The sequence below is a fragment of the Cynocephalus volans genome, chromosome 11, assembly GCF_027409185.1.
Source record: "Cynocephalus volans isolate mCynVol1 chromosome 11, mCynVol1.pri, whole genome shotgun sequence".
Lineage (NCBI taxonomy): Eukaryota > Metazoa > Chordata > Mammalia > Dermoptera > Cynocephalidae > Cynocephalus > Cynocephalus volans.
The window spans coordinates 94,374,380-94,397,897 of NC_084470.1; the positions used below are offsets into that span (position 1 = coordinate 94,374,380).

At 41.5% G+C, this 23,518-nt stretch overlaps 1 protein-coding gene across 3 annotated transcripts in view; it reads left to right on the top strand.

The window, feature by feature from the left end:
- The window catches only part of TSEN2 (tRNA splicing endonuclease subunit 2), a 43,613-nt gene that overhangs the window by 18,684 nt on the left and 1,411 nt on the right, over window positions 1-23,518 (top strand). For 2 of the 3 annotated variants that reach the window (XM_063114444.1, XM_063114446.1), the window contains 5 exons: window positions 5,161-5,211; window positions 7,352-7,490; window positions 20,643-20,679; window positions 21,430-21,541; window positions 22,807-22,896. In XM_063114444.1, the coding sequence (XP_062970514.1) occupies window positions 5,161-5,211; window positions 7,352-7,490; window positions 20,643-20,679; window positions 21,430-21,541; window positions 22,807-22,896 (429 nt within the window). The remainder of the gene's footprint in view (window positions 1-5,160; window positions 5,212-7,351; window positions 7,491-20,642; window positions 20,680-21,429; window positions 21,542-22,806; window positions 22,897-23,518) is intronic. The other variant, XM_063114445.1, reaches the window with a different exon arrangement.

Sequence of the window (23,518 nt, forward strand, 5' to 3'; positions counted from 1 at the left end):
CAGTGCCTGACACCTGTTAGGTGCTAACTAATTGTTGGTTAAATGAATGAATGTGCAAGATAGGGAATTTGCACAGAAGCTGGTGGAGACCATAAGGGTCTTGAGCTGAGCTGGAAAGACTTTATGGAGTCGTGATACCTGAGGAGCGTAAATAGGGGGTTGCCAAATGGGCATGGGGGGTGGCGTGGGCTCTTTCAGGTGGCTCTGCCATGGAAGTGGCAGCACGATGAGGCCAGATCGTGGAGAACTGAGTGCGTATGAGTAGGGATCTGGCCTGGTCCTGGTGGCAGCAAAGCACTGCAGAGGGTTTCATAGGGGAGTGGCAGTGACTCGAGGTGGCATCAGTATGGAGTGTGGGCTGGAGACCTGAGCCGTTAGGAGCCTGCCAGCCTCTCGGCTCTGGGAAGTAGCAGAAACTGAGGGTTCAGCCTCACTGTTCCAGTTGACCAGTTGGTGCTTTTTATTTACAAGAATGGCTGGTGCTGTCTGCAGCCTCCTCCTGAACATTCCCTGAAGAAAGGCAAGAGTGATAGGAGATAGGGCATGAGGCTACTGTGCATTCTTGGAAGCAGGTCGGTGCCTGAGAGCATTCCAGAGGATTATAGTGAAGATCAAATAAGATATGATAGGTGTAAGGTACCTCCTTTCCTGGGAGGCACTTAATGTATGTCCCTCATCGTGTCCCCATCCCTTATAAGGTTGCTGACTTTCCTGGGTAGAACAAAGACATAGCTTTAGTTCAGTCTGTGATTCTGTCTACTGTTTTAAAACAGAATGGGAGATGTTTTCAAATAAACATATTTTCTGTAACTTTAAAATGCGCTTCAGTGGAATTTGAATGGTTCATGGTAGTTTGGAGAAAGATGTAATTATGCTGAGGAAGGGCTAATGTTCGCCAAAAAACACTTTTTGGAAATCATGCTTCCTTTGTGCTTAAATGGGTATAACAGTTCTGCTCAAGTTCACAGTCCAGTATTAGACATCACAATTACTTTGACACAAACAATAATGTGTCTAATATAACGTCCAGCACAGGTCCTGGCACATGTAACAGGGGCTCAGTCAGTTCCCACCTTTATTCCCTCCCTGGTAGCACATATGTACTCAGTCTCTAAATTATTGATAATGATCATAAAATAGATCTTGTACCTAAATAGTGACTGGGTCACATAAGTGAAATGTGCTTTTTCCCTGATTGGGTACCGAGAGCTGTAATCCAGGCATGTCAGATGACATCTCCCACATCTGGCACTTCCCTATCCTACATCTCCCATATCTGACATCTTCCTTGACCCTGCCTTTAGCCAATGACATTTAAGCCTTTACCCTTTGTTACCTGGACATGGTGATGATTTAATGTCCACTCTGTGTGGGTATTCATTTCAGGGATAATTAACTCATGCCTGTGCGCTAATTTGCTTTATTGCTTCTTAGAGATCATTGAGGTCTGTTTTTCCTTTATGATGCTTGTGGGCCCTAACTAGATATAGCAATATGATGTTAAAGACCACCATCACTAAACTCATCCCTCCTCTTATTAGTACTAAAAAAGTAGAAATTTACTAATGAGATCTCAAGAGACATGATCACCAACCTCTGCAGACCTCCCAGTCTACCAGTGATTTCATTCTAAATAAAACCAACTCAATTAAACTAAGATCCTCTCCATCTGTAGTGAGTACCTAACAGCAATTTGCATAGATTCATGAATGCCGTCACCATTTCAGTCAAAAAAAAAAAAAAAAAAAAGAGGCTTTGGTTTCATTTGCTCTTAGGAAATGTATGTTTGCTGATGATGAAAAGTGAAAAGGCATTCATCAATTTCTGAACAACCTATTTTCTAACAGATACCAAGAAGGAATCTGGATTGGCAAGGATTAGATTGAATTCTTCAAGGCTATTCTGTCTAAATAGTTATTAGAAAGGGAAGGAAACTAAAATTAATTGAGAATTTAGGCGCTTTTGCATGGCTTACCAAATGTTTACGAGATTTAGTCTCATTAAATCTTTAGTTAAGAAGGTATTATCATCCCTGTTTTATACTCGAGGCATGGAACATTTAAATGATACTTGCAAGGCCCTAGCGGCTAATGCAGATGTGAGTCAGGTCTGTCAGATCTCACACTCCGTTGTGCATGTTACACTATTCTGTACCAAGAAGGGCAGATTGTGACAAAATGAAAGGGACTCGGCCGTTTGAGGAAACAGCTTTGTCTTTTCCACTGCACCTCTTGGCCACCATCTAGTCCATCTGAAAAGCAGCATATTCTGTATTAATTAGTAGTGGACGATGGGAAGAGAAAAGGTCAAAATAATATTGTAGGGTGCCTGGCGGGGCTGGCAGCAGTAGCTGAGAGAAGTAGGATTTAAGTGTCTGCACTGAGAAGAAGTGAGCTGCGGCAGGTGCAGAGACCTACTGTATGGTGGCTGTGTCTGTTTGGGCCTAAGTCATGGACAGGGTCTGGGGACCGTGTGTTTGGTTCTTTTACTGCAGGCATTGAGCACCAACTACGTGCTAGGCCAAGGGGAACAGCATGCAGAGTTTCTGATCTTCCTGAGTTTACTTTCTAGTTGGAGAAACATATGTAAGTAAGAAAGATATTTTCAGGCAAAAATAACTCTGAAGAAGAAGACGTCAGGATGGGAGTTACTTAGATGGGGCGATCCAGGAAGAACTCTTTGAGAAGTGACCTTTGAGTCTGGGGCAGAACATGCCAGGTAGTGGAAAGAGCACTTACAAAAAGGCAAAGGCAGGAATGAGCTTAGTGTGTTCAGGGGACAGAACTGAGCCAAGACGGCTAGAAAGAGTGGTGGTCAGACCAAGCGGGGACATGGAGCCCATGGCAAGCAATTTGTCTTTTTTGTTTTGTTTTGTTTTAAAAAGATGACCGGTAAGGGGATCTTAACCCTTGACTAGATGTTGTCAGCACCACGCTCAACCAGTGAGCTAACCAGCCATCCCTATATAGGATCCGAACCCGCGGCCTTGGTGTTATCAGCACCACACTCTCCTGAGTGAGCCACGGGCTGGCCCCATGGCAAGCAATTTGGACTTTATGTGCAGTTTCAACTTGTTCTTTTTTTTTTTTTTTTTGTCGTTTTTTCGTGACCGGCACTCAGCCAGTGAGTGCACCGGTCAGTCCTATATAGGATCCGAACCCGCGGCGGGAGGGTCGCCGCGCTCCCAGCGCAGCACGCTACCGAGTGCGCCACGGGCTCGGCCCAGTTTCAACTTATTCTAAGTGCAGTTTGGAGGTTTCAGCCAGGAGAGTGACATGATCATCACGTGCTAAGAAGATGACTGGCCACTGTGGAGAACAGACTCTAGAGGGCTGAGAACAAGGAGGCCGTCACAGAAGGCAGGGAAGAAGCCACAGGCTGGGATCAGGATGGCTACAGGGAGAAGTGGCGTGGCAGGTGACCTCCTTCATCTCCAGAGAAGCTTTAGATTTGGATTTGGGTAAAACTAAGTAGTGCTTCATCAAGCCACTTACAACTTATTGAGGAACTTTTTTTTTTTTTTTTTAAAAGATGACTGGTAAGGGGATCTTAACCCTTGACTTGGTATGTCAGCACCACGCTCACCCAGTGAGCTAACCAGCCATCCCTATATAGGGATCCAAACCCGTGGCCTTGGTGTTATCAGCACCACACTCTCCCAAGTGAGCCATGGGCTGGCCCCCAAAATAACTATATTTTCTAAAACAAAATTCATTGAGAAGAATAGCATTGCTTTTCATTTTTGCCCATCACTTTAAAGTGTGGCTTCCTAGGAGTCAGCAGGAATCTCACATCTGCTTCCAGCTTTAATCTGTGGAGCCATCACACATCTTGCATCTGCTGAGGAGCATGAGCACAAACCAGGCAGAGAACACCATATTTCATATTATTATGAAATCATTTTGACCTTGAGACCTCCTGAAAGGGCCTTGGGAACCCCAGGATCCCCAGACCACCCCTTGAGAACTGCAGCTCTAGAGAGAAATGTCTTCAGATATCCAGGCAGAGAACGACTTTGGGTGGATTTGGACAATTCCTGAGGGATTCCTAAGGTGTTAGCCACTTGTGCTCTCTGAAGTCCTCTTGTCTTCTGTTCCTGTGTGTGTATGTGCTGAGGTTGGGGGTGCTCAGTGACAGAACAAGCTGCGTGAGTCTGTTCTGTCAGTGCCTCCCTGCTGCCCAGACACAGGAGGGCTCGCGCAGGGGGAGAGCACTTGGTTCCTGTTGCCGTACTACACAAGCGGACCCCTCCTGGTCTGTGCCTCGTGGCAGCAGCAGGGGGAGAAGAGGCAAAATATTTGCAGTTTGGTTACAAATCTAATCTTTTATCCTTCTGTTTAAAAAGTAACCCAATTTTACTGCCAGCAACTTAGTTGTTCCCTGCTACTCACCAGTCTCATGGGAGCGTGTTCACCTGTATTGTAGATCCTAATCACCCCAGACAGGTAAAGCCAGCACCACATGGCTATTTGGGTGCTATTCGTGTTTGGCTGCATATTTTTTAGCAGAAAGCTATTTTAATTTCTATTTTAGTATGATTTTATGCAACTGGGGCCAACTTTCTTTGCCATTCTTGCAAGCTCTCTCATAATGTGCTTTTTGTAAAATGTGCTTTTGTATAACGCAGCTAATGGAGACATCGAGTTTACATAATAGAAAATCACTTTAGAACGAGGATGACTGAAAAACTCATATTCTGTTCCGGAGGCAAAACCTGCACTGCCTCACGCTTTTCACGATTTTTGTCTATGTATATTTTTCTCAGTTTAATATGGTTATTTAATTGTACAGGTGAAAATCCAATGTGTAAAGGTTTCTAATGTTGTTATAGCTATTAACATTGTTCTTCAGTTATGTAGTTTTTTAGGGGAAAAAATGGAAAAATGTATACAAATGTTTTATTTTTTACTGATTTAAACCAGTTTGTAACATTCATATTTTCGTGTATTTTTTTCTAATTTTTGAAATTTGAATGAACCATTTATGTCAAATATGTGACTTCAAAATACTGTACATCTGTCAGGGGAAACAATGACCATTTTGATGATGATTTAAGAACATTAATTTGTGTTTGAGGTGAAGAGAAATCAATCTGTAAAATAGTTTTTCAAAAATGTGGAACTATTTCTAATGAACACTTTCTGCTTGGTCTGTTTTTAGGCCTTCTTCCTGGTCTATGCTCTAGGATGTCTGAGTATTTATTATGAGAAGGTAAGATGTTTTGTTTAGACACCATCCACTTAAAATTTCCCTGATGTTAAAAGCAGGTTGTACTGATTTCCATATTACTTTAACACAAACGTATCTACTTCTGAATAAAATAGAAATTGAATTTTTTTTCTCTAAGTTTTGGATTTGGGTCCTGAGTTGGGACTGTTCAGGCAAAAGCCAGCTTTGACCCTTTCAGATTGAACTGCATTCTAAGAGGTTAGGAGAAGTGCAATATCTTACATAATGATCAGGAAATCTGTGTCAGAATGGTACTAAAAACTAACAGCAAAAATAAAAGCCACCAATATTTAGCACCTGCTATGGTGAAGGCTGTGCGTTAGGCACTTTACATGCAATATTTCTAACCCTTACCTCCAGCTGGTAAGGATTTTACAGATAAGGTAACTGAGGCTCAGAAAAGAGTAAGTAACTCACCCCAGGACACATGGCTAGTCTAGTTAGAATTAGTGTTTGAAACTTTGTCCAGGTAACTCCAAAGCCTGTGATTTTATGCTGTAGCCTGCTGCCTTTAGAAGGAAGGTAGTCACACAAAGGTAGCCACACGAGGTAGTCACACTGGAGGTGGCGCTGTTGCTTGGGACATGGGGGGGTGACACTTTCCACAGGACACCTTTTGTACTTCTTGAATGTCGAACCATGTTAGTATAATACCTATTCAAAATAATTCGAATAAAATTAGAGAAAGTAAGCAGAATCGTGAATAGAACAGAGAAAGTGTATTTTGTTTGGCTCTTGGGAGTACATAATTTTATTATTCACCAAGTTCTAATTGCATCAATCTTGTTTGGAAGCTGGTGTCTGCCAAACAGGTGACTCATTTTGCCAGATGGTGGCCATTCTCAGTCCCACCCTGCCTCCACTCACAGGCCTTAGCTGAAATTTTTCAGAACATTCTAGCTGCTCTATAGAATCCTCAACATCTGAAAAATGTTGGGCTGTCCCTGTTAGAAATGCAGCCTTCTCTACGAGATGTTGCTTGTCAGAGGAGGGTTGAGTGTTTACTGCAGTGGGATTTGAAGAAGGTCGCGCGCATGGAATTTTCACGTTAGGGACAGCCAGAAGAAAAAAAGAAAAGGATTAACAAAAACTAAATCTAGTTCCTTTATGATGTTAAAATCTCAGACTGAGCCAAACTGAGCAAACCTCACTGAGTGGTTGAGCCCTAAACCAACTGAATTGATCATTTTACTAAACACTGAAATGAAGCAAAAAATATTCCAGAGTTACCTAGTTATTCTGTTGTGGCTGTATTTTTTTATATTGATACCTCAGAATATTTTGTGAACCAAGCCATTCTCATTCTCTTTAGCTCCCACATTAGAAACAAAATTCTTTTTTAGGCAGTTGGATTATTAATTTGTTATGTGCTGTCACATAACAAATTCTCTACTTTCAAAGACTAAGTGGAGCATCTTTTCTTTTTCTTTGAAACTTTTACTTACAAAGTTATTTTTGTCTTTTCAGAATGTGGCCTGACATACAGTGGCTCCTTGTTGAGGGTGTGTGAAATGTTGGGACATGCTGCCCCCCAGCTTTGGTAGCTTGTTACACCTGAATGCCCCATGTGCTCCAGCTCCTCTGCCTGGAATGTCTTCCCCAGCCCCCCTCACCACCTCCTCCTCCAGTACCCCACAGCCCCTTGCTCTGGGCTACTTCTCAAATGCTGCCTTTTCTGAGTCCTCTAGAACAGTGCTATGCAATAGAAATGTGATGGGAGCTTCAGACGGGAGCCACATGTATAATTTTAGGTTTTCTGGGAGCCACATTAAAAAGGTTTTTTAAAAAAAAGGCAAGTGAAATTAATTTTAATAATATATCATGTAGTTTATTTAACCCAACATATCGAACCTATTAAGATAGTTTACATTCTTTTTTTTTTTTTACATACTAAGTTGGAATTCAGTGTGTATTTTACTCTTAGAGAGTTTCTCAATTCGGACAAGCCACATGAGGCTGGTGGCTGCCCATTGGACAGTGCAGGTGCAGATCTTCTGGCTAAATCCCACTGTTGGGATCCTGTTGCCACTTCAGCTCCACACTTAGTATAGATGTTGATTCACTAGCCGAATGATGAGTGAATGCATATATATTAATGCCTTTTTTTCCCCCCCAACTGTAGGAGCCTTTAACAATAGTTAAACTCTGGAACTCTTTCACTGTCATTCAGCCCACATTCAGGACCACCTACATGGCCTACCATTACTTCCGAAGCAAGGGCTGGGTGCCCAAAGTGGGACTCAAGTACGGAACAGATTTATGTAAGTAATTCTTCGCGTGGTTGCCATGAGAACAGGGATTGCAGCAGATCCTAGAAACAGGTTTTTGTATCAGATTCACCCTAGAAAATCAAATTGCTTATATGTGCTATTGTTGATCTTTTCTAAGAAGGTGTCCCCGTCTGGCTTAGAGGAGAATATTGTATATTTGGATTGGGGTAGAAAGTAAGTCCAGAAAGAGAGAAGGAATATAGGGGAAAAGCCTAGGAGTAGAAGCTTGCAGCCCCAATTTGGACTTTCCCTCTTGTTTGTAAATCTTAGAAGAGAGTCCAACAGCACCCACCTGCACCTCTCAGCCATGAGTTGTGTGATTGAGGGCAGTCCTTTGTCATGTGGGCCTGACTTCCCTCATCTGCCAAGTGTGAATAATCATATAATTGTAATAATAATGACAACTCATTTATTGAGTGTTTACTATGTACCAAGTGTTTTACATTCACTCTCATTTAATGCTCACATCAATCCTATGTGATACTCTTATCATCATCATTTTTCTGATATGGAGACTGCAGTTTTGAGAGAATAGGTCGTTTGCCATAATAGTTTCCAGGGCCAGTATCTTGCAGAGTTGGGCTTTAGATACTAGAGCCCAGGCTCTTAGAAACTTCTACACAGTGCCACGTCCCCTGATCTGGACCAGGTGACTTCTTCATTCAACAGATAATTACTGAGGGTCTGCTGTGGGCCAGGTACTGTTTTAGGTGTCAGGAATACAGAGGTGAACAAGACAAAGCCAAAGCTGCCTTCGTGGAGCCTACATCTTGGGGAGGGGGAAGGAGAGACAAGCAAGCAAACAAATATGCACAGACGGCCCCCGACTTCCGATGGTGCAAAAGTGACACGTGTTCAGTGGACATTGTGCTGTGAGTACCCACACAGCCATTCTCTTCTTCACCTTCAGTGCAGTAATCAATAAATTACATGAGATAGTCAGCACTTCATTATAAAATATGCTTTGTGTTAGATGATTCATACGAGCATCTGAACACGTTTATGGTAGGCCGGGCTAAGCTATGGTGTTCAGTAGGTTAGGTGTATTAAACGCGTTTTTGTACAGTATTTTCAACTTAATGATGGGTTTATCAGGATGTAAGCCTTCCGTAAGTCGAGGAGCATCTGTAATGTAATATAAGGGACTGGTAAGTACTATAAGAAAAATACATGGAGTAAAAGGATGGAGAGTGAGGGAGGTTGGGGTGGTCAGGTAGGGACTCTGAATAGGTCACGTGACCACAGTGAGGGAGCAGCTCACATGAGGATCTGGGGAAGAACACGTTAGGCAAAGCGAACAGCAGGCACAAGGGCCCTGAGGTGGGACAGACTTGGAGAGTTTCAGGAACAGCATAAAGACAGATGTGTCAAGAACTTAGAGATCCCGGGGGAGAGTGATGGGGTGAGAGTCAGGTCGGGGCCGGATCATGGAGGGCCTAGCAAAGACATTGCGTGTTTTTGGATCAGAAGTCTTGGGGAGATTTTGAGCGGAGGAGTGACTTGAATTTAATGACTTAATTTAATGGGATCCTCTATCTGCTGTCTTTCTAATGACCAAAGTGGGTAAAAATGGAAGCAGAGAGACTCATTAAGGAAGCTGGGTGTTTTAGTCCATTTAGCGTTGCTGTAACAGAATTACCTGAGACTGGGTAATTTATAAAGAAGAGAGGTTTATCTGGCTTATGATTCTGGGACAGCTGCATCTGGCATGGGCTTCATGCTGCTTCTACTCATGACGGAAAGTGGCAGGAAGCTGGCAGGTAAAAGCAGATCACATGGCGAGAGGAAGCAAGAGAGAGAGAAGATGCCAGGGTCTAGCGGGGCCTTCGATAGCTCAGTTGGTAGAGCGGAGGACTGTAGTGGAGAAGATGCCAGGGTCTTTTTAAGCAACGAGCTCTTGCAGGAACTAATCGACCGAGAGCTCATTCATTACTCCTCCCTCCCCCAGGGAGAGCATTAATCCATTCATGAGGGATCTGCCCCCATGACTCAAACAGCTTCCAGCACTGCCATATTGGGGATCAGATTTCCACATGAGTTTTGGAGGGGACAACACATCCAAATTCCATCACAGGGCCTGACCATCCCACTGACAGAATGGATATGTAGTCTATGGGTAAGAGAGGAATCAAGGCTAACTCTTAGATGTTTGGATATACTAAACAAGTCCAGTGGATCTATTGAGAAGGTAGATAGATAATTCTAGAGCACAGGAGATCCTTGAGGTATACATTGGGGAGTTGTCATTATGTAAGTGGCACTTACAGCCAACGGCCTGGGTGAGTGAGCATAGATCTCTGGTGTCCCTTCCAGCACTAGGGTCATTCCTTTAAGTCCCTGAAACTCATTTTCTGCATTTGCCAAGTGAGGGTGCTTCCTGGATGCTTTTCAGAATTGTTCATGATGTTCAAACAAAAATTTCAAGGTATTTGAGAAGCCTTCCAAGAAGTCATGTTCCTTGAGGTCTGTATGTTTTTGAGCCTTTTTAAATACCCAAAGAAAGTCAGTTCAATCTGTAAAATCTTTAAATGCTCTAAAACAGGGTGTTCTTAATCTAGAATCATAGGATAATCTTCAGGCAGCCCCAACACTCCCTGAAATTCTTCTCAAAATGCGTGTGTAGATTGGTGCATTTTTCTGGGTCAAGAGTCTATAGTTTTCATTAGAAGGGGAACATCAATCCAAAATAAAAGTTAAGGATTGCCCATCCTTCTAGAATAAGTGGTTTCTTTTGTTTCTTCCATGCCTGGATTTCAGGTACAGTTATCCTAACCCAGGGTTACCACATGAATGCTCAAGATTAGTTTGAGATTAGTTTGCTAGTTTTTAGGATAACTGTGCAGGCTACAGGTCACGTTGTTTAAATAAGTGATGTGCCTGTTTCGTTTTTCTTCATTGGCTTCCCCCTTATTCCCCTTTTCATGCTCTGTAAGTATAGCCACTCAGTGTAAATGCTCGGCAGCTCTTCCCTAACTATCTCATTATGTGGGTGAAATTTAAGTAAAATTTTCCAGTCAGTAAGGCTACAGCAATGCAATAAGAGGCGGCATTGGGCCCTGGAGAGAGAGCGCTCTAAGGTTGCCAGCCGGTTCTACCTCTTACTACCTGTGCTGCCTCAGACACTTTCCTTAATCTAAGCTTCTGTTTGCTCATTATATAACTTGAATAACAATGTCTTCTTTATAAAACAATTGTGAGAAATGCAGCTGATGATATATGCTTAGAAGGCAGTCATCAAAGGCCCCTTTCCCCTGCAACTTTTTATTTTCAATGGTCAAGCCACATTTGGGGGCAGTGCATAGACAGAACTTTCCTAATTTAAGGGCCGGCCCGTGGCTCACTTGGGAGAGTGTGGTGCTGATAACACCAAGGTCATGGGTTCAGATCCCTATATGAGGATGGCCGGTTTGCTCAACTGGGAGAGCGTGGTGCTGACAACACCAAGTCAAGGGTTAAGATCCCCTTACCAGTCATCTTTATATGGGAGGGGACCAAAAAGAACTTTCCTAATTTAAAAATAAAACTGCTTATAAAGATGGTTGGAAAGATGGACAGACAGGATGGAGGGATAGATAGATTTTTGAAAAAGAAAAGCAAAACCACCTATTTCACAACTCCCTGGGGTCCTTTGCCCCATCAGGGCCATATCATCTGTTTCTAGTCACTTGTATAATTAATGTGGAACCAGGCCTCTGACACCAGGCCTCAGACTGGCCAGCAGCAACATTCAGGGTGTCTTCACATTCTCCCTTATAGCAAGGGTTCTCGGGCAAGGACAGCCTGGGATCTGAAGAACAGCTTCCTAAATGCTCCGTCTTCTCCAGGCTTGGCTGCACGGTGCCTGCTGCTTTTTAACAATATTTTAATTTTGAAGATCAGTGATCTATGTAGGTTAAAACCAGGATAGTCTCTCTTCACTGTTTTTCCTCAGAGGTAATGACTTATGATAAAGGGCCATTATGAAATTTACATAAGGGAAACTCTTTCCTTGAATAAATCTTGTGAATCAAATTTCATTCCAGGAGCAGTACTGGAACAAAGGATATGGGTCTCAAATCAAGGGCAGCTACTGAGTTAATTGACCTCAGTGGCCTACTGGTGAGAGACAAACCAGAAGCCAGGAGAGGGCCTTTCCTTAAGTTCCCCATGCAAAAGCCCCCCCATCCCCCGGCTGCTGTCCTTGAGGCAAGCCAGCCGCCTTGCCTTGGTTTGATCTTCACACTCCTGTGGGGCCTATAGTATTGGTCTCCTTTCGCAGTGGAGGAACTTGAGGTTTAGAAGGGTTAGGTAAATTGCCTAGACTTCGACAGCTACTAAGTACAGTAGTCAACTGTCTGGGTCACAGCTCTATCTTCCCACAACACCTAACTAATGCTGCTGGCCAAGATGCCAAAAACCTGCTCATGGCTGATGTTGTCTTACACATGCAGTTATGAGTTGATTTCATTTGGTTTGACCCAAAGGTCTAGTTACCGCCTTCCCACCCCACCCCAAGTTTGGATTTGCGTTGACTAAGCTTGGTGTAGTGGATTGAATTATGTCCCCCGCAAAACTCCCTGAAGCTTGAATTGTGTCCCCGAGTTTTACATATTAGAAACTTAGCCCCCACTGCGACTGTTAAGACAGTGGGGAATCCTATTATGGTAATTGAAAGGTGGAGCCTTGAAGAGATGATTGGATTGTAGGACCATGCAATAGTGAATGAATTAAAAATGGTGGTCAGGGTCTGAGGGCTTTAAAAGAAGAGGAGAGTCAGTCTGTCTCTCTGTCTCTGTCTCTCTGCTTCCACCATCTTGCAATGTGAGACCTCTGGTTCCCTATTGCCACCACCAGATGGACTTTGGACTTCCCAGCCTCAGAAACTGTAAGCAATAAATTTCGTTTTTCTTTATAAATCACCCAGTCTCAGGTATTTTGTTATAAGCAACAAAAACGGACTAATACACTTGGTCATGTGCTTTCTCAGCTCCCTGCAAATTACAAGTGCCCGAACAGAAGTGCAATGACCGGAGCCATTTGGAGCCAGCAGAGTTACAGTATTTCCAGAGCCAAAAGGAACCATTCATTATCTGTCATAACATCCAGCCCAGAAACTGACAGCTGGTTCTGTCCCCAGTAGAAGGGGGGTAGGGGTAGGGCATCAGAGCAGCTCTGTGCTCGTCACAGAACAAAGGAGGTGTGTTGTCTTCCGCATCTCCCTCTTTGGTTCTTTCCTCAACCACTCTCTTGGCTTATTTTTCTAGATAAACATTTAAAATACTTTTGTTAACATTTTCCATATTTATGTACACAATCCATATTAATCCTTAAATATTTCTCCATGTAGCTCCAAAAAACAGAGGCATTCTCTTACATAGTTATACAATATAAGACCTAAGGAAAATTGGAATTACTCAATAATATTATCCATACCTTAAATTTTCCCAGTTGTCCCCAAAATATTTTTTGTGGCTATTTTGCTTTTCATTTTTTGGATGCAGGTTCCAGTGAAGGTTCATTTATCACATTTGGTTGTTATATCTCCCTTTTGGTTTCCTAGGGCTGCTTAAGAAATCACAAACTGGGTAGCTTATAGCAAAAGAAATTTATTCCCTCATGGTTCTAGAGGCCAGAAGTCTGAAATCAAGGTGTCAGCGGGGCTGGGCTTCCTCCAAAGGCTTTAGGGGAACATGCATTCCTTGCCTCTTCCAGCTTCCGGTGGCCCCAGCCCTGCCTTGGCTCCTGGCTGCATCACTGCAGTCTGCCTCCATGGTCACGTTGACTCCTCCTCTTCTGTCTATGTCAAATCCCCCTCTGCTTTTCTCTTATAAGGACATTTGTCATTGGGTTTAGGGCCCACCTGGATAACCCAGGATGATCTCATCTCAGGATCCTTAACTTGATTACATCTGCAAAGACCCTTTTCCAAATAAGTCACATGCACAGGTTCCAGGGATTAGGACATGGACAGAAATTTTGGAGACCACCATTTAACCCACTGCACTCTCTTTAGTCTCTTTTAATCTAAAATAGTCCCTCTATCTTGTTTTGTTTTTCATGCCATTGAATTTTTTTGAAGACTCTTATAGGATGTCCCCCATTCTGTATATGTCTGATTGTGTCCTCATAATCAAACTCAAGCCCAGTGTTTTTTTGGTATGGATAGGTGACGTGTGTGCTTATTGTGCCACATTAGGAGGTACGTGATGTCAGGTTGTCCTACTGTTGGTGATACTGTGATCATTTGGCTAAGGTGGCCACTGTCAGATGTCTGTTATAAATTTACATATTTCTTTTTGTAATTAATAAGTAACTTGCTGGTTTCCCAATAATTATAATGGTTGCCTGAATTACTTATTGCACTAGTTGTCATTTTCTAATTCTGTTATTCCTCCTACATCTCTCTCTGGCATTTATCTATAAGAAAGTGCTTTCCTTTAATTCCCACTATGCTTTCACACCTGATTTTTTTTTTTTTAAAGATGACCAGTAAGGGGATCTTAACCCTTGACTTGGTGTTGTCAGCACCATGCTCACCCAGTGAGCTAACCGGCCGTCCCTATGTGGGATACAAACCCATGGCCTTGGTGTTATCAGCACCACACTCTCCCGAGTAAGCCACGGGGCCGGCCCCAACACCTGGTTTTTTTTTTTTTTTTTTTTTTGTCTTTTTGTGTGACCAGTAAGGGGATAGCAACCCTTGGCTTGGTGTCGCCCGCACCGCACTCAGCCAGTGAGCGCACCAGTCATCCCTATATAGGATCCGAACCCGCGGCGGGAGCGCCGCTGCGCTCCCAGCACTGCACTCTCCCAAGTGGGCCACAGGGTCGGCCCCGACACCTGATTTTTAAGTAGCCATTATTTCTCAGACTTCTGAAGCTGTCATCTTTCTACTTGAGAGGGATTTTTGTAAAACAATTTAATTTTTCCCTCTGAGTACACTGTCATTATTATAATTACTATTATTACAGGTGACTTTGAGAGGTTACTATAAGCCAGACACTATGCAAATACTTCTGCCTTCATTATTACCCCCATTTTTCATTCAGATATTGACGTGCAGGGAGTTGTCACATGGTCTTGGCACTGTCAAGACATGAACTTGGGTCTATCTCATGCCAGCGTTCTTGCTTTTAACTTCTAAGCTGTACCACTGTCACAGTCATCAGAAAAGACGTGACTTCGACCACCCTTACAAGAAATCCTCAAGGGAGTACTGGGTTTGGTTCCTGAAAAATAACTACCACTGCCATAAAAACACAAGAAAAATCTAAACCCGCTAGTATAATAAAAATGGCATTCATGAAGAGAAAACAAGCAAACAAAAACACTATCTACAACCTGAGGAACCAACAAACACAGAAACCAAACAGTAAATCAGAAAGCAAGGAACAAAAGACACCTAAGACAACCAAACAACCAATAAAATGCTAGGAATAAATCAACACCTTTCAATAACAACTCTTAATGTAAAAGGCTTAAATTCCCCAATTAAAAGACATAGACTGGCTGACTGGATCAAAAAGCAGGACCCAACTATATGCTGTCTACAAGAGACCCACCTCACCCATAAAGATTCACACAGACTAAGAGTGAAAGGATGGAAAAAGATTTACCATGCAAACAGAAAAGAAAAACGAGCTGGAGTAGCTATTCTTATATCTGACAAAATAGACTTTAAACTAAAAACCATAAAAAGAGACAATGAGGGACACTACTTAATGATAAAAGGACTGATCCATCAAGAAGACATAACAATCATAAATATGTACGCACCCAATGTTGGAGCAGCCAGATTTATAAAACAAACTCTATTAGACCTAAAGAAGGAAATAGACACTAATACCATAATAGCAGGGGACCTGAACACCCCACTGTCAATATTAGACAGATCATCTAGGCAAAGAATCAGTAGAGAAACACAAGATCTAAACAAGACTCTAGACCAATTGGAATTGGCAGATATCTACAGAACATTCCACCCAACAACCTCAGAATATTCATTCTTCTCATCAGCACATGGATCATTCTCCAGGATAGATCACATATTAGGTCACAAATCAAGTCCTAATAAATTCAAAAAAATTGGAATTATCCCATGTATCTTCTCAAACCACAATGGTTTAAAACTAGAAATTAATAACAAACAAAACTCTGGAAACTATACAAACACATGGAAATTAAACAGCATTCTACTTAATGACATGGGTCCAAGAAGAAATCAAGCAGGAAATCAAAAAATTTATTGAAACTAATGAAAACAATGATACATCATACCAAAACCTGTGGGATACTGCAAAAGCAGTATTGAGGGGAAAATTTATTGCATTAAACGCTAACTTCAGAAGAATAGAAAGATGGCAAGTGAACAACCTAACACTTCACCTTAAAGAACTAGAAAAACAAGAACAATCCAAACCTAAAGTTAGCAGACGGAAAGAAATCATTAAGATCAGAGCAGAATTGAATGAAATTGAAACCCAAAAAACAATTCAAAAGATCAACGAATCAAAAAGTTGGTTTTTTGAAAAGATAAATAAAATTGACAAACCATTAGCATGGCTAACAAAAAAAAGAAGAGAGAAGACTCAAATAACAAAAATTAGAAATGAAAAAGGCGAAATTACAACTGATTCATCTGAAATACAAGGAATCATTCGAGACTACTATAAACAACTATACGCCAACACGTTTGAAAATCTGGAGGAAATGGATAAATTTCTGGACACACACAAGCTCCCAAAACTGAACCATGAAGATGTAGAAAATTTGAACAGACCAATAACAATAAAGGAGATTGAAGCTGTTATCAGAAGGCTCCTAACAAAGAAAAGCCCAGGACCAGATGGTTTCACAGCAGAATTTTACCAAACATTCAAAGAGGAATTGACACTGATTCTTTACAAACTATTCCAAAAGATTGAAACGGACGCAAATCTCCCAAACTCATTCTATGAAGCAAACATCATTCTGATACCAAAACCAGGTAAAGATATAACCAAAAAAGAAAACTACAGGCCGATATCCTTGATGAATATAGATGCAAAAATCCTCACTAAAATACTAGCAAACAGAATACAGCAACACATACGAAAAATTATTCATCACGATCAAGTGGGTTTCATCCCAGGGATGCAAGGTTGGTTCAACATACGCAAATCAATAAATGTGATACACCATATTAATAAACTCAAACACAAGGACCATATGATCATCTCTATAGATGCTGAAAAAGCATTTGATAAAGTTCAGCACTCATTCATGACAAAGACCCTCTATAAGTTAGGTATAGAGGGAAAGTATCTCAACATAATTAAAGCCATATATGCCAAACCCACTGCCAATATCATCCTGAATGGGGAAAAGCCGAAAGCTTTTCCTTTAAGAACAGGAACTAGACAAGGATGCCCACTCTCACCACTCCTATTCAACATAGTGTTGGAAGTACTAGCCAGAGCAATCAGAGAAGAGAAGGAAATAAAGGGCATCCAGATTGGAAAAGATGAAGTCAAACTGTCCCTGTTTGCAGATGACATGATCCTATATATCGAACAGCCTAAAACCTCTACAAAAAAACTGTTGGAATTGATAAATGATTTCAGCACAGTAGCAGGATACAAAATCAACACACAAAAATCAGTAGCATTTCTTTTCTCCAATAGTGAACATGCAGAACGAGAAATCAAGAAAGTCTGCCCATTTACAATAGCCACCAAAAAAATAAAATACTTAGGAATTGAGTTAACCAAGGAGGTGAAAAATCTCTATAATGAGAACTACAAACCACTGCTGAGAGAAATTAGAGAGGATACAAGAAGATGGAAAGATATCCCATGCTCTTGGATTGGAAGAATCAACATAGTGAAAATGTCCATACTACCCAAAGTGATATACAAATTCAATGCAATCCCCATCAAAATTCCAAAGACATTTTTCTCAGAAATGGAAAAAACTATCCAGACATTTATATGGAACAATAAAAGACCACGTATAGCCAAAGCAATGCTGAGCAAAAAAAATAAAGCTGGAGGCATAACACTACCTGACTTTAAGCTATACTACAAAGCTATAATAACCAAAACAGTATGGTACTGACATAAAAACAGACACACTGACCAATGGAATAGAATAGAGAATCCAGAAATCAACCCACACACTTACTTCCATCTGATCTTTGACAAAGGCACCAAGCCTATTCACTGGGGAAGGGACTGCCTCTTCAGCAAATGGTGCTGGGATAACTGGATATCCATATGCAGGAGAATGAAACTAGATCCATACCTCTCACCGTATACTAAAATCAACTCAAAATGGTTTAAGGATTTAAATATACACCCTGAAACAATAAAACTTCTTAAAGAAAACATAGGAGAAACACTTCAGGAAATAGGACTGGACACAGACTTCATGAATACAACCCCAAAAGCACGGGCAACCAAAGGAAAAATAAACAAATGGGATTATATCAAACTAAAAAGCTTCTGCACAGCAAAAGAAACAATTAAAAGAGTTAAAAGACAACCAACAGAGTGGGAGAAAATATTTGCAAAATATACATCTGACAAAGGATTAATATCCAGAATATATAAGGAACTCAAACAACTTTACAAGAAGAAAACAAGCAACCCAATTAAAAAATGGGCAAAAGAGCTAAGTAGGCATTTCTCTAAGGAAGATATACAAATGGCCAACAGACATATGAAAAAATGCTCAACATCACTCAGCATCCGGGAAATGCAAATCAAAACCACACTGAGATACCATCTAACCCCAGTTAGGATGGCTAAAATCCAAAAGACTCTGAACGATAAATACTGGCGAGGTTGCGGAGAAAAAGGAACTCTCATACATTTTTGGTGGGACTGCCAAATGGTGCAGCCTCTATGGAAAATGGTATGGAGGTTCCTCAAACAATTGCAGATAGATCTACCATACGACCCCGCCATCCCACTGTTGGGAATATACCCAGAGGAATGGAAATCATCAAGTTGAAGGTATACCTGTTCCCCAATGTTCATCGCAGCACTCTTTACAATAGCCAAGAGTTGGAACCAGCCCAAATGTCCATCATCAGATGAGTGGATACGGAAAATGTGGTACATCTACACAATGGAATACTACTCAGCTATAAAAACGAATGAAATACTGCCATTTGCAACAACACGGATGGACCTTGAGAGAATTATATTAAGTGAAACAAGTCAGGCACAGAAAGAGAAATACCACATGTTCTCACTTATTGGTGGGAGCTAAAAATTAATATATAAATTCACACACACACACACACAGACACACACACACACACACACAAAACCGGGGGGGGGGGAGAAGATATAACAACCACAATTACTTGAAGTTGATACGACAAGCAAACAGAAAGGACATTGTTGGGGGGGAGGGAGAAGGGAGGGAGGTTTTGGTGATGGGGAGCAATAATCAGCCAAAATGTATATCGACAAAATAAAATTAAAAAAAGAAAAGAAAAGAAAAGAAAAGACGTGACTTGCAGACTTGAGCTGCTTTCAAGCTGTGTTAACGCTCCGGGTGCATATTCGATTATTTGGTCACATATTAGAGTATTTGATCATAGGTGATGGCATCTGAAGGCTAGAAAAGATTGTAATTTCTTCTGGTGTCTTTATTTGAGAATTTTGGGAACTGAGATTCTGAGAAGTTAACATACCTAAACTCATATTACTCGAACTGGCAGAGATTGGGCAGGAAACAAAACTCCTGAGTTCATTCTCAGTTCAGTACGTGGTTTCCTTCTGCTATACCACATCTCAAAAAGCTGAGAATTATATGTTTGGTTATTTAATTAAATGTGTGCCACAATGAATTTGAACTGACTTGCCAAATATTTTAAATACAATTTAAATAGGAAGTATAATAATAAAAAAGAAATGTGACAATGGAAAATATAGACTAGCAAAACAAGACTAGGTGAAGGGTTACTGTGTTGTCCACGGGGGTCCTGTATGGTTACTAAAATCATGCTACAAATTTGGCTCTGAGCTTCCTGAGCCAAAGGAAACATGATTAGCTACAGGATTGATGTGTCCAAAAAGGAAATATCAATTCCTTAGGGGAAGCAAAACTTTTCCTTGAACTTTTCTGCATTAGTTTTAGCCCAGGGGACTGCTGAGAGCTTACAGATGTAATTGTGCATTAGTTATGGTAATTCCCATAGTTGTAGTTACATTTAAACCCAAGTCTCAGGGGCTTAACAATAGAGTTCATTTTTTGTTCATTTGAAATCCAAAAACAGGTGTCTCTGGTGGGCAGATCAACTCTAAACTGTGCTTCAAAAACCCAGGCTTCTTCCTTGTGTGTCATTGTATTCATCCCGTGGCTTCCAAGGTCACCTTCAAAAAGGAAGGACAGGCTTTGTACGTGGGAGCTTTTTATGGGCCAACGTGGAAGAATCACATAACACATGGCCATACCTGTCTGCCTGGGAGACTGAGAGATGAGATCTGGCCACATGTCTGGGGGAAGAAAAAGTGGATTTGGTAAACAGTTAGCCAGTCTTTCCCTGCAAAGTTCAAGAGTCCACGTGGCAGAGTCCCCAGCTTGAGCCTTCACTGAGTGACTCTTCTTGACCTCCACAGACTTAATTGACCCAAACCTGCTTCAGGGCCCCAACGGCAGGATGACTGATACCCAAATGACGTATGGTTTATATGACTTTTTTTTTTCCCCACTTGACTTTGCATTTCTTAAAAATAGGCATGAATCTTGTTCCTATCTAGCACTAACACCTTTCACAGTACCTGGCCAGAGTAGCTGCTCAGACATGTGGAATAACATTGATTTGAAATGAATAAAAAAACGTTAACCTACATCATGTGAACTTCACACTCTTACCCTAGAGAGTGTAGGACAGGAGGCGAGACAAGAAGGCTGTGCTTCACTTGACTTTATTCGTGGGGTGATGGTGGGACGAGGGTGTCAGGGTCTTGGCAACAGATTTGCTTTACTAACTGTACTTTGTTTCAGGGGAAAAAATAGTTAGAATTTTAAAAATAGACCACAGAGGATAGTGCAGATTTTCTGCATACAGGTAATTAGATGTTTGCCTCTCTTTGGAGGAAAAAAAAAATTATGTAATAAAGTAAGCTTTTGGTTTTGAGTGGTTATACATTTCTTTTTTTTTCTTTGCAGTACTATATCGGAAAGGCCCTCCATTTTACCATGCAAGGTTTGGAATGATTTTTAACTAAATTAATGACTTGAAGGTACATAGGAAATTTCTGGCCTCCAATTTAATTTTCAGGGCGCTAGAAACAATTAAAAGTCACTTTTCTCCTGGCCTGATAGAGGTAGATACTATTTTCATATGTCCATGTCTTACACACTAACATTGTTATGCTACAAACAGAATAATATATAGGTTAGATATGTGGTTACTGGGGGAGGGGAAGGGGAGTTAGCATAGCAAGAAATTGGTTAAGGATCACAAAGAATGATCATGTTTTATAATGAATATGCTAATTATCCTGATTTGAACATCACATAACTATACACAAGTATTGATAAGTACTGTACCACACAAATATGTATAATCAATTATGTTTCAAAATATATACATGTTATGATAATGTGTGTTTTTGTGTAAAGCATTGAGTTAATCTAGTAATTGTTAATCTTAATATCAGTGAATATTAATATCTAAACAGTTGAGTGAATTTACAGTTTTCATGTTGGGAAAAATATTTGTGTTCCTTTCCTGTAAGACAGTGTTGAAATTTGGTAACTTGAGCCTGAAAGTTGGTAACTTAAACTATGAGTTTTTCATTAATATTTTGTCAATAGCAGTCAATGGGAATTTAAGATCAGTTGATGTAAATTTTATTTTCTATAGCTTCTTTCTTGGTAGGACAAACAGTATTCTTCTTAACAGGTTGATTCCATGCTGTTTATTTTTGCAATGCTTTCTCTGTGTTTCCAGTTATTCTGTCATCATTGAGCTAGTCGATGACCGTTTTGAAGGCTCACTGCGCCGACCTTTCAGTTGGAAGTCACTGGCTGCCTTGAGCAGAGTTTCAGTCAATGTCTCTAAGGTAACAACACAGCATCAGCTTTGGCCTTCAAGTGTCACTTAAGTGTTCTTTTTTTTTTTTTTTTTTTCTTAAATGTGAAACTTTATAACAACATTTCTGCCAGTGGTGCTCTAGAAGATTTGGGATCTTTTGCTTCCTTCCCTTATTGGGCTGGAAGTGGTCCTCCCCTCATGTTACATTTTAGTCTTTCCTTCCTCCCACCAGCTGGTGCTGGGTTCCAGTGACCGAGCTTGGAAGTTTCCCGTGGTGATCTGATCTCGATAGGCTGCCTAACTTCCCAGAGGTGTCATTGCTATATAAAATGGGCTGTTTTCTGTTGCAATTTTAACATTCACTTGTACACATATTCACAAAGGAGTCAAAACATTGTTGACACCTTTCCTTAAGGAAAGAAATTAATATTTATTGCTAAACACTCTACCACCCTGATTTTTTACCACTCTGTTACTGTCCCCATCCCAAGGATGAGGAATCGAGGGTTCAGAGAAGTTGAGTGACTAATCTAATGTTGTGCAGCTCATGCAGAACTGGGATTCAAACCCACAGCCATCTGGCTTCCTGACTTGTGTTCTAGTACATCCTGTTGCCATCAAAGATAGGAGAAAAATTTCATCTTGCACTGGGACTATTAAGAATGAAATCTTTGTAGGGCTGGCCGGTTAGCTCACTTGATAGAGTGCAGTGCTGATAACACCAAGGTCAAGGGTTCGGATCCCCTTACCAGCCAGCCACCAAAACAAGAAAAAAATGAAAGCTTTGTGTGTTCTCTGTCACTCAGTGATTTGCTGACTGAAAACAAATTGTTGATGCCTCTAATTTTGTCCCGCTGATGCTGGAGACACGGTGGGGGGTGAGGCTGGAGGGCCCAGCAGGGCCAGAGATGACCGCCCCTAAACAGGTTAAGTTGCCGAGGATTTACATTGGTCCTGTAGGAAATAGGAGTCTACGTTATTTCTAGTACTTTTATGCCCATTTTATGGGACTTGTAGCATATATTTAATATTTTAAATGCTACGTTTATCATCAACATATCAGCTTCATTCGTATGTCGGTGATTACTTAATGGCAGGTCCTCAGTCAAGAATGCTAGCCCCAGTTGTAAAATTCGCAGGAGGAAGCTAATGTGCTCTGTGAGTTTCCACTTTGTGGTGGTTCCGAGAGCACACAGTGAGAGGGAATGGAGACCACCTGCATTTCCTGCTGATGCACCCAAATTTGTACTATTATTTGGTAGGATAAGGACATTGTTTTTCATTTCTCAATAGGAACTTATGCTGTGCTATTTGATTAAACCCTCTACCATGACCGATAAAGAAATGGAGTCACCAGAATGTTTGAGAAGTATTAAAGTTCAGGTAGGTAAACTCGGACAAATTCATGTAGTCCCGGAGATTCTGTGCATCACATGGTATCCTCTGGAATGTGTGGTCCCAGGAATAGGGCCTTGCCTTGGTAGCAGAAAGTCTTTTCAGGCCCTGTGAGCCTGTCTCACCTTTTCCCCACAGAACGCATTGGTCATGAAGTCTGTGCTGACTCCCACTGTTTCTTAATGCCCTGCTCCTTTACCTGTGACAGCCCCATTGCTCAGCTGAAACTGCTCTCTCACAGGTGGCCTGTGACCTCCTGGTCAACCCAGGAGCTCTTGTAAGTCTCGTTCCCAAAGACGAGGTGTCCTTGTTGACTCAGTGCCTCCTGAGCTGCTCATCTGGCTTCCATATTGAACTGAGCCTCCTCCCGTCATCTTGGCTGATTTTTCTCTGCCAGGGCTGCCAAATCCATTGTCCACTCGTCCAGCATTTGTTAATATTTCTGCGCCCCTCCCCTCTGCACAGAGGGCCGTGACGTTGTCCTCCCCACCTGCAGTGTGGCATCGTTTTCCTTCTCTCCCTTACATTCCGCCCTTCCTCCTCGTTCACACACCCCAACCATCACAGACCTGCTGGTCGGTCTCCAGGACCCCGTGCCTCCTCCCACCAA